General features: G+C 38.8%; 1 protein-coding gene across 1 annotated transcript in view; it reads left to right on the top strand.

Annotated features, from left to right (window-relative positions):
- csmd2 (CUB and Sushi multiple domains 2) overlaps positions 1-12,104 on the top strand; it is a 222,725-nt gene that overhangs the window by 146,511 nt on the left and 64,110 nt on the right. Inside the window, exons 27-30 of the mRNA XM_055058804.1 lie at positions 8,376-8,578; positions 8,708-8,899; positions 9,118-9,256; positions 9,462-9,649. Coding sequence (XP_054914779.1) covers positions 8,376-8,578; positions 8,708-8,899; positions 9,118-9,256; positions 9,462-9,649 — 722 coding nt within the window. The remainder of the gene's footprint in view (positions 1-8,375; positions 8,579-8,707; positions 8,900-9,117; positions 9,257-9,461; positions 9,650-12,104) is intronic.

Genomic DNA, 12,104 nt, shown 5'->3' with positions numbered 1-12,104 from the left:
GCAAAAACATAAATAAATAAATAAATGAATAAATAATGTGACCATTACTACAACTGTTAGTTTAAGAGGTCTTGTGGCACTTCAGAATACTACACATAAAATGGGACACTGGTTATAACTCTACATGGCATGCCATGAGCTATCTTAAGGAATATTAACCCAATAGTTAGTGAATTAAACTGCTGCAGTACTCCCAAAAACAACAGGAGGTGCTACTTACTAAATACATTTTGGGTGTATTTTGAATTTTTAGCCTGTAAGACGAGAAAGAAGAAATGTACTGACTTTTCTACTCGAATACTTCTGCATTGAGTGGGCTGAGTTAAGTCTGTCTTCTCAACTCCTATAAATGAGTTAAAAAGCAATAGAAACTCAAAGGTTTTTGTGATGATCCTTTGCTTGTTGTATGTACTTTTTTTTGGACTATAACTTAAGCTCTCCACTTTGGTCTCATTTTTAAGAGGGCTCTGAAAGCCTTTGTTCTTTCAAAAGAGTTTTTCCCTCGACAGTCCTTGCAAAAAAAAAAACTTTTTCTATCCTTTTTTTCTTACTGAGGTCTCATAGGCATTAACATTGTATGTCCCAACTGAGTCTTGTAGAGAGTGATGTGGTCCAGGTAACCCAAAGTTATCAACACCTGAATTTATTACATGTTCATGAGAGTATGAGAATTTATTCTGATATGTAAAAACTTGCATTTGACACAGATCATACTTATTTTAACCATAAATGTGCATATGAAACTCTATAAGACTTTGTTTTCAGTAAAAGCAATGTGCCACCGTTGCACATTGCTATAACAAGGATGAGGACTTTGACTTTTACATGTACATTATGATCATGTTTTGTATTTTTTATATTTTATGTTATTTGTTCATTTGTGATTGCATACCCGTATATCAGATTGTTAAAAAAAAAAAAAATAAGTAAAATGAATCGTTGTGGAGTAATTTTACAAATTATATAAACAGACTTTTCCACTTGGTTATCACTGATTTGTTTCCAATGCACGTTCAGTTGATATTTGCTTCCACAAACAGACAGCCTTTATGATCTTTATGCAATTGTTAATATTTAGCTTATTTGCTTTCCTTCTACAGCATTCTTTTTAAGCATTTAAAGTTGACTTAATATTGTCAGAAACGTCAAAAACTCCTACTGTACAATCTCTTGTTAAGTGCATTTTTTTCATTTTATTTCTATTCAAGTTCCTGTTCTCTCCAATTTAGATTGAGTCGTGCATTCACTGCAGCTGGGTCTGTTTCATTTTTCTAAGTATTCTTCATATGCTTCGTTCTTTGATCCTACGCATGCCATTTATAATTGAAAATAATCTGCAATGCATCAGCACTGGGATTCCTTATGTATTAAAAGCTGCAGCTCAAGATTGCAGGCGTAGCAACAGTTCTGAAAAACACTGCTTTCACGTGAAACAGTGGCGGCTGTGTGAAGGCATCAGTATTGTGACTCCAGGCAACCGAAAACCCTAATGACATATTTGTCAAAACATATTGATGGGGGAATAGAGAAAGACAGGAGTGTGGAAGACTTGCAGACAGAGATAATACAAACATAATAAAATAGTGCTGATGAGGGAGGTAATGAGCCATTTTACTGATCTAAAATCCACTGCCTGCACAAATTAGAGACTAGAGAATGTATATTACAGCATACAGAACAATCAGGTATTAAGTGCTCACATAAAAACTGATATTTGTTTTGTTTGTCTTTTTAAAATAGTTGTCCATTCTTTTAAAGTAATAATATACTTCTAAAAACAAAAAAGATATGAACTGATCAGAGAACTGCAACTGATATCTGATATCTGCATCAGTTTTTATAACAGATACGTATATCTCTTTAAGAACTATTATTATACAACATTCAGAGTACATCTGGCCAGCGTTGCTGCTGTGGGTAGTCATTACATATAATTAAGAGAAGAAAACAGTTTTTTACAAATTCAAATCAAAAGTGATTATACATTCACATTTGAAGCAGTCTTTAGTATCCTATATTAGTGACTGGCTTGATTAACATTATTATACATAACCATCCGTCTCTCTGTGTATTCCCTAGAGAATTAAGATCCCTACCTTAATTTAGATTTCTAAAAGGCTGCCAACATTTACAAATCCCATGCATTCCTTGACAGGCAAAGGTTGAAAAATTGAGGGTTAAACGGGGCCACCGTGCTAAAATATGTTCCGATTTGCTGTGATCTGAGGTTGGCTCTGGGTCAATTTGCTCCTTTGCCAATTCAATGTAAAGACAAAACGGATTAGCTGTCCATAGTAGCAATCAGAATGAACAGCCAGCAGGCAAGAAAGTAGTTCCTTTTAAATAGTTTCTTACATCTTACATTTCCTCTGATGCCAGTTTAATCACTTGACTAAAGGAGAAAATACATAACTTTTATTTTCCCTCTCTCAGTAACAGCTCCTCCGCAGATCAGTGATGTCAATTTGGCTTCATAACATATACATTAGTGCTCACTGATTAGAAAAAAATATATACACTCTATATATTTTTTTGAGTTTCCAATGCAGGTCTTGACTAGAGACATGCTAAAAGTAGAAATTCACCCATTATCATTAGTCCGTTTCCTTTCTGAAGTAAATATTTATCTGTCATTCTATTGTTTAGCACGAATAATACATGCCTCATCTCAAAATCAGGGGCCTCCTACGAGGGCTACTGGCAGGTTTCCGATGGAACACCTTCATTTATTGAGTGGGTCATTCCCAGACACTTGCCAAACTAGATGGCATGCTGAGGAGGTAATTCAGTCACTTGATTCAGTTGTGTTGGATCAGCAATGCATCTAAAACCTGCAATACTGTAGAAATCGAGAAACAGCATTGGAGACTGTTACTCTAATTACAGGGGAGATACAACTGCCTATCAGGATTGATTCACTGAATGATAGAGTGGTAACTCTCCCACCAGAAAATGAAACCACCGTTTCGCACCAGACTACTGATTTGCCCATTTTTCAAATTTTCTGTGACCGATTAACCAAGGTACATCTAACTGACAAAACCTGCAAAACATAGGTGATCTTATTTCCTAACTTTTGTCACTGAGCAGTGCCACAAATATATTAGTTTGTGAAAATACATTTCAATTAGGATGATTCAGTTGCAAAATCATCTTTTATCACTAGTAAGTCTTTTTTTCCATGAGTCTCAGATGTTGATGCAAGTTTGCATCTACTTGCACTTGTAGGTCCATTAAACATCTTTGGACAATAGGATCAGCTTAATCAGAGATGTTTATAATTATGATTTAAAGTTGGGAGTGATGACATGTACAAGGTCTACCAATGATGCTTTCTAGACTTATAGCTGGGTCCCTTAAGCACTGCTTTCGTCTGATGGAGCAACTCTTTCACACCGTATCTAGAACAATTGCAGAATTGCACAGCTTGCTTTGTTATTGCATCATTGACGTCACAGTAAATGGACTGGAAAAAGATTGCTTTGACCACTGTTTGGGCTTGGTCAGGTGTCAAATCAGCTCAGATGTGTCGGCCGTTGTGTCTTTCAAAGCTTTCTGCATGGATGTCTCTGCATCCTGATGATCCGCTGGGCCGCAGACACACATACTGATGCAGTCTGCTCCCACTGTGAGATGTCACACTATCTCAATAAGTTTTAAGAATTCTGGCAGCTGCAAGACTGCGTTTGCTTTACGTATCGTATCTCTCGCTTACCACACACATCCATGCACAATCCCACACTCTTAATTATTTATCATCTTCAGGCACACACACATACCTTCTCGGAGACTCCTCGCAGGACTCCTGATTGCAGCAATACTGTTTTGTATTCATATGAGAGAGCCTCAGCAGTCCCTATTCCTCTCTCCATTTCTCTCATATGAATACAAAATAGTTAAGGCGGAATCAAAAGAGATCCTTAAGATCTGTTTCATCTCTCTCTTCTCCATCTCATCTCCTTACGGCGATATTTTTGACACTTGATTGAACTATTTTATCTTGTTAAGAGGCAACCAAGTGCAAAAGGAGAGCCCTCGGCTGTAAACTCCAAAACATGGTTTCCTGTGAGTCCTCAGAATGTTAACTGCGTGAAGAGGTCAAGATTTTCCTGTCTTTAGTCTGAAGACAAGGAAATCTTCTCTCTTGGAAGAGAGCTGCAGTGTCTTACAGGAACACTGTAATGATGCCCCCTCAAACGTTTTGACATTTTGTCACATCACAGCCATAAACTTTAATGTATCTTTACGTCTTTGTATTATTAAAATCTGACAAAAGGAAACAAATAATGCAAAAATAATGCTTTATGCAACTATATTTAGCCCATCCGACAACTAAATAGTCAGTGTGGATTTTAATCTCAGTGTAAATAGAGCCTGTGCAGGTGTCAGAGATTTGTAAAAGGACATTAGTGTCCAAACAGCATCATAGAGTCCCTGATGCATACAAGATGCATCAAGGACAAAGTTGTGGTGAAGTTAAAAGCAGTTGAGTGCTGAAGCAGTATGCCAAGCTTCAAACATCTCAAAGAACTATGTATGGTCAGTCCCCTGTCCAAACAGAAACAGATGACATTCAAACCCACCAAAACGTGGTCATTTTTCGGCTCCTGGGAGAGACACAGCAATCAAAAAAAAAAAATTACTCCTGCCACTAACTGTGTGTCCTGTTTTTATCCTTTCGATGCAGTACAGTTATTTCATAGCTGCGGTTTCTATCTCCTAAAAATTAACTCTTTACTGATTCTCTACCCTTAAGAAGCACTGCTGGTTCAGCGCTTCAGTGCATGTGTGCTCTATGTTGTCCAATCCCCAGCTGGTCGTGGCAGATGACTGCACCCACTGAGGAAGGTTGTCTCAGAGACTTCTTTCTATCAGCAGTTCTCCTCAGCTGTTGCGATATCCGTGCTCAGCGCACACAACAGTAATCACGGGAACAAAATATTGACTGCTGTAATAAGAGATTCTACTTGTTACATTGAAAGACACAAATACTAGGAACAAATGAAAGCAGCTTAATCTGCAATGTAATGCGTTTTCAACACCCAGACAGAAATGTTTGGTAAAAAAAAAAAAAATAAACTTCAATCTTTTAATTTGCTCAGCGGTAGTCCTAAAAGATTGAAGAAAAAAAAAAAAGCACCAAAGATATTGCTTCTTGCTGCTGCTGTGTAGCATGAAGAAGCAATATCTTGCCGTTGAAATGCATCTATAGCTAATAGTCCCTGAGTTCCTGCTGGTAACTCACATTTTTCATTTTTATTGTCCTAAATGATATAAATGTTTTAAAAAGAAAAAGAAGAAGAAGAAGAAGAAAATGTCAGCCAACCAAAATGTGCTCTGAAAAGGAAAAAAAAAATCTGTTGGCCTTAAATATGTGGTATTGAAATCTTTAAGCTGCAGAATGAGAATTCAGTTTTGTGCCAGTGTTATCATCCTTCCTGACTAATTCACCTGCAACACCTTAACCCTTTTCTATCGTTTTGAGAGTGACAGGCATATAGTGCTATTTAAATGGCGTATAAAAAGAACCATTTATCCCAACATACAACCCACATTGGTTCAACCCGTCCGTCCCCTCAGCCTTTACTCTCGCATTGCGTTTCTTCGGCTCACCGTCAACCTCTTATCCTCCTTCGATCATCCGATGCCGTCAGCAGCCTGGCAGCGATCAACACCGGTCGCTTTTTCATTGCCTTCTTCACCTTCAGGTTTTATTCAACGTACTTCTGCCATTCCACCCACCCTTTCATCCTCCTTCACACATATAAATAAGCTTTCAGAGTATGATGCCTTTCTAAGCCTGACAGTACTGAGAGTTTAACTAGAGCACATGAACACGGACGCAGCACTTGTCCTTGATGCTGACTCTGCTCACGAAAACATCCCCAATTGTTCTCACTCACACATACTGTGCACGTGCACGTCAATATCGGACAAAAAAAAAAAGTAGCCATACACCGTCACTGAAAAACATTTTGGATTTTTGTTTAATTCTGTAAATCTTGTTGGAAGCATCGGGAGATGGAGCATGAAGGACTTCTGGTCCCTAAAGGTTTCATAACAGGATTAGCAAAATATCTGACTGCCTGGGGGACCTCTGTGGGCGAAGACCTTTGAACTCCATGTTTAATTTCTTTAAAATCATCAGAACCGTCAAGATGGTTTTGTGGCTTCTCCTAAGTGATGGAAGTAGTGAAAGCGCCACTTTTCAAAGTCGCCATATAGACTTCTCTTTTGCTCTATCTGCTTCCAACACATGAGTGGTTATGTCAGCCCACATAATGCATTATAACTTCAAAAATACCTTTTGCTGCACATTTATGAAAATATTTTCCAGTGTGACTATCTGCATCGGTTTGCTCTCCGAGCACTTCATTCACAAGCATCTTGACAGGACTTTTCTCGAGGGTTACACTAGTCACACAGAGAGTCTATTGTTGACTCTCTGTATGCCAAAGGCTACTGCTAACACATCAGACAGTAAGGGAATCGGAGTCTGACACCAATTATGCAGAAATGGTGGGAACTTGTTGCTAAAAGCCAACACATCAGTGGGTTGCTGTTTCTCCTCTGTATCATCTATTGCTCAAGGCTTTGAGAGTGCATATGGGTAAGATGATGTGGATACTAAAGGGACCAGGATTTCTCCTCTGTGACTTGGGCAGAGATAAGCATTCAGCTCTCTGACTTTAAGACCTGGGCACTGGACAGATTTATTATTGTCTATCTTAAGCCACAGGGCAAAAACGGTGAAATAAGTCCATCTGTCCAGTCTGATTTGTGTAAAAAGTTAAACTGAAGTGCAAAGGATTGTAATGAGTTTGTCTCAAATACCCTGACCTGTTTTCCATTTTAATTTAAATCACTTAAAATGAGACACTCTGGAAGGAAAATATCTTTGGGCATATTTATAAAAAAAAAAAAAAAAGTGAAATACATTGAATTTTAGTGCAACTTCTTTTTTCAAAAATGGTTCTCTAGTTGTGGTTAACTTAATGATTATCAGCTATTCACTAAATCATTGAAACAATGTCTCAACAATGTTTTTCCTTGTGAATAGTATTTTCAAGGGAATATTATCCACAATGGTGCTAAATACATCAATATTTCTTTTTAAGAATTTTGAAAACCATGTGTCCCTTTACTTTTTCTTCACTGTTAAAGGCTACCTCAATCATACAAAATACCATTAAAACTAATTAAAATTGGGAGACACGGATTGTCCAAGTCATTGCAAAGCATTTGTTGAATGTTTTTGCCTTTTGCATCACATGCAGCTCACCACAGTTACCAGCTAATGATTTATTATCTGCCCGATGTTGCTCTTCACTTGTTAGATCAGACTTTGTTCTGTTCTCAAAGATATAAAAAATAGACAAACAAAAACTACATTTCATAGAAGCTGACGTGAGCAAACCCACTTTTATAATTAGTTGCGGGCATTGCAGACTACTGCTGTGAATGCTGTTTTCAATAAGGGCCCAAAGAAAGAGCACCAGATAAAGTTTTTTTTTTTTTTTTTTTTTTTTTGCCCAGCTGAGCCTGTCCACAGCATCCTTTGAAATGCTCCTGCACAAATACTTAAGCAGCATATTATTACGAATGCACTGCGGTTATGCCAGTGCACGTACACGAACCGGCACAGAGCATTTCAGATCCATAGGACCACCAGCTGGCTGACAGCTGCCTGGGCCAAATTGAATGGGAGATATTTTGACAGCATCATCTTTTTGGCATCTTGACTGACTTTAAAATGCTGCTGCAGACTTGCTGGTTTGACTGACACTGTGGAATCACTGTTGAATGTCCCTAATCTGGTTCCTATGATCCTCCTTATAATAGTATTTGGTTCCCTCATCTGTACTAGGTGTAGACTGGCTTCCTGTCTTCAGTTTTGTTACTTTTACAGTACCTTCACAGTGTCCTTCAAATGTATTACAGGTTTTGAACATTTTTGTGTTTTATGCGGCTAAACCCACAAACTTCAAAGTATGTCATCAACATTTTTTGTCACAATCATGTGACAAAAATATTGTACAAGTTACTCTGTCACGGTTGTTCTATCTCCAAGTCTTTTGAGGTATGTTTTTACCAACTTTGGCCGTTTAAAAGTGAAATATTTTCACTTTCTTCATTGGTAAACAGCTCAAGCTGAGGTAGACTGTATGAGAAGCACCTGCAAACATCAATTTTCAAGTGATTCCACAGGGTCTCAATCGACGTGAAGAAATTCTGCCTGTTTGAGAGAACAATTTAATATAAATTCATACACATGGACATTTGGATTCCGCTTGTCATTAGTGAAATTGGAAAATTACTGTCCAAATTTGTAGCATACTTGACACCTGCTGTGTCTTGTTTATCCCTCTTTTCAGTCTGCATTTTCTGGTCTTCCACACGGAGGAGGTCCACGATGTGCTACGGATCTGGGATGGTCCGCAGGACGGGGGAGTCCTGCTGAGGGAGCTGAGTGGGTCGGCGTTGCCCCCGGACGCTCACAGCACCTTTAACACGATCACTTTGCAGTTCACCACGGACTTTTTTACCAGCAAGCAAGGCTTTGCTTTGCAGTTTTCTGGTGAGTAATGAAAGTTCAGCAAGCGGATCGGAGGTTTATAACTCAAACCATCTTCCACATGATAGTTATGCTAATTCATTAGCTTTTTTCATATTGTTTCAATGATCTAGTCCCTGCTTGCTCTTTCAGTCTCCACGGCGACCTCCTGCAATGACCCGGGCATGCCCACTAACGGTACCCGCGGCGGCGACAGCAGGGAGCCCGGGGACCATGTGGTGTTCCAGTGTGATCCTGGCTACATCCTGCAGGGGGCCACCAGAATCACATGCACAGAGATCAATGGTCGCTTCTTCTGGCAGCCAGACCCCCCAACATGCACAGGTACTCTGTAAACGCAGCATGCAGTAATTAATTATGCTTAACCTCTCTGGATTGACACCAGCACTTACCTGAATGTTGTCACACACTTGTTAAAGCTGTGTAGCGATACCGAACTGTGTTATATTTGCTCATTACACAAATTATAATCACGTTTTAGAATTTATGTCAAGCAAATTATGTCCAGCATTTTGTAAATATTTGTTTTTCTCTTTCCTTAGCTCCATGTGGTGGGAACCTAACAGGTCCAAGTGGGCTGATTCTGTCTCCAGACTATCCTGAACCTTACCCACATGGACGAGAGTGTGACTGGAGAGTTACCGTCACACAGGACTATGTCATTTCGCTCAGCTTTAACCAGTAAGCTTTGACAGCATCAGAAAATATTACATACTATGCAGTATCATATTCCCACAACAGTTGTTCTAACTGCAGGACTTGATAAATGATTACGTTTCTGGGCTACTTGTCCTCAAATGATATAAGTTGGATGTGAGAATTATGCACTACTTATTTATGCAGCAAATGTCCTGATTCCTTTTTAATGTGACTTGTCTCTAACCAGCTTCAGCCTGGAGCCCAGTTATGACTTCTTGCATATCTACGATGGGCCAGACTCCCTGAGCCCCTTGTTGGGTAGTTTCTATGGCACCGATGTTCCAGATCGCATCGAAAGCAGCTCCAACACGCTCTTCATGGCGTTCCGCAGCGACGCCTCCCTCAGCAGTAACGGATTTGTACTGCAGTATACAGGTACAAACCTTTGGTTAGACCAGGACTCTACAACCTGCAGCTGCAGGGCAACATGTAGCTTTTTGGCTTTTACAAAACCAGAAAGAAAATGCAACAAGAAATTGCAATTTTAGGAGTTTTTCTGGAGGTTCTTATGCAAATTCTGCTTGTTATATCTACAACAGGTTTTTAAAAGTAACTAGCTTTGAACTATGAAACTTATTTTTCTTGTTTTCCCCTAAATTTTAAAAAGGCTCGCCTCATGCTACATTTTTCTTCTAAGAGAGGATTTTACTGTTCCAAAAACTGAAGTTAGAAATAAATTTTGATTTAGATTCATTAGCTTTCATGATAAAACATGTTATGTTGTACATAGTTACAGTAGAGCATTGTTGTTGTTTTTTTTGCTGCTCTAGGCATGTTTTACTTTCTAGTAGCAGTGGAAAAAGTGGCTCTTTAAATGGAAATGGTTGCTGACCACTGGGTTTTTCAAACATGGCTATAAACTGTCGCCATGAAGTTTCTCCTCTCTTGTGTCTTAACTAAGCTGTGAATTTTGAATTGGACTGGTGCCCATAGCGCTTGAACAATTCCTGTTGTAAATTCTTCTAGCAGAGTGAGAAATGAGTCTTTTTTGTTCTCTCTCTCTTTGCAGATTCTTTATTTAAACCCTCATCAGAAATCCTCTTCTATAGACCTACATGCCTTTTAAAAATGGGCTAAACACATTTTGAGATCTTTGGAGGTGGAAAAGTTTGTTCCAATTTTAGAAACATGCAACATTCCTGGTCTGCTCAGTGGTGGTGGTATCGATGCACATGCCATAGCCTGCTAACGCATGTAATTATGAAAATTAAAAGCTGACAATCTGCACGGTTAAGCTGTTTTTGATCAGTGCAGCTGCACAAAAGGCTTCTAATAAATTAAAGCGAGCAGCATTTTGTTGTCTCGTGTCAGAGCTTGGCTGACCGCAGCACATTGTTTGGGGAGCTTTAGATTTATGTGCTCATGTAAGGCACGCTGTACTGCTTATCTATTGCAAAATTATAACAGAAGTCCTTGAAAGAGGGCCAGTGTTAGTCTAGCATAGCTCATCAATGTGCTTTGCATTTGTTTCTCATCCTTATTGAAGGGAAGACCTTAGTGACTGAGTGTAAAAAAACATTTCCTTACAAATATACAGATGCTGACCAAGCTTTAAATTAGACAGAGCATCTTTGTTTAGGTCTTCTTGCTTGAGAGAGCAGTATTAAAACTTCCCGAATCTCAATTAGAATAGTTTAAGGTATCAGACATTTAACCGATTCCGAATCAACTCTGAGTTCTCTGCTTATGAACAGGCTTTTGGTCTAAATAAGAAAATAGGGGAGATTTTATGTCAGTATATGTTTGTGCAACACAGTACAGCAAATCATTTGCAGCCCCCCAGCCCCCTTACCCCAAAGAAAAAAAAAACAACAACGAAAAAAAGAAACAGAAAACTATGTTACAGAGCCTGCTTTTTAACTCACTCCCAGCAATATTCACTGCGGTGTGTGATACCGAGTGTGATTATTGTATGGCCAATCTGGAAGAGCAGATGGACCCAGTGTGTTGCACAGGAAAAAAAAAAAGTCCTTCACCGCACTTCCAATTCTCCACACTAATGAACCATAACCAAATAATCCATAAATTACCTCCTCGGTTTCAGAGAAGCAACATGCCACAAAGACACATTTAGCTCAGATTTTTGGGTCAGTTTTGGAAAGAGATCAGCAAGTTGATGCTTTGGCCCAGATAGTTATTGGTCAGGCCACCGCTACAACATAATTATCATAGATCCATGCTGTTCTCTCAGCCACTAGACCACACAACTTTTACAGCTTTTTGTTTCTGTGTTTGGAGGTCTTTCACTGTCGCCAAGGGAACGGTGCGACTGAAATATTTTTCCATCTCTAAGACGAGATTGAATAAAACCCACGTAAATTCAGATATTTTTTATTTTTATGTATTTCTTTTATACCATCCACCATGGATGGTTCAGGGTGTAAATCTGTTAAAATCTGCAACAGGTGCCCGTAGTCACAGACCGCATTCAGTTTTATTACCCTGTATGTCTAAATTATTGGATTGTGCCTGGTCAGCTCCCCAGGCGGGTGTTTAAATAACAGACATTTACCCAGAGTGACATGTCCTCACCTATAAAACTGAATCAGAAATGTGATTCATCATAAAACGTGTGAAACTCACTTTTAACATCTGAAAGTTGCAGCAAGTATCTCTATTAAACTGACTATGTTGCACTGTATTGTAGTTGGTTTGTGATGTACACAGAAGAAAGTCCTGGGATGAATAAAATATTTAGTTTTGCTATTAAGTTGGAACTAAAATCCTTTGAATAATAGTGCTCTGCAAAAATAAAAACCTTCACCTTAGTTTCAGTCATATAATAGCCTCTAACAGGGTTTTCTCCAGAATTGCTCTATATTTACCTTGA

Source organism: Poeciliopsis prolifica, unplaced genomic scaffold, assembly GCF_027474105.1.
Source record: "Poeciliopsis prolifica strain line A6 unplaced genomic scaffold, Auburn_PproV2 SCAFFOLD052, whole genome shotgun sequence".
NCBI lineage: Eukaryota > Metazoa > Chordata > Actinopteri > Cyprinodontiformes > Poeciliidae > Poeciliopsis > Poeciliopsis prolifica.
Note: the sequence above shows the minus strand (reverse complement) of the source record. Positions and strands in the feature narration are given on the sequence as shown.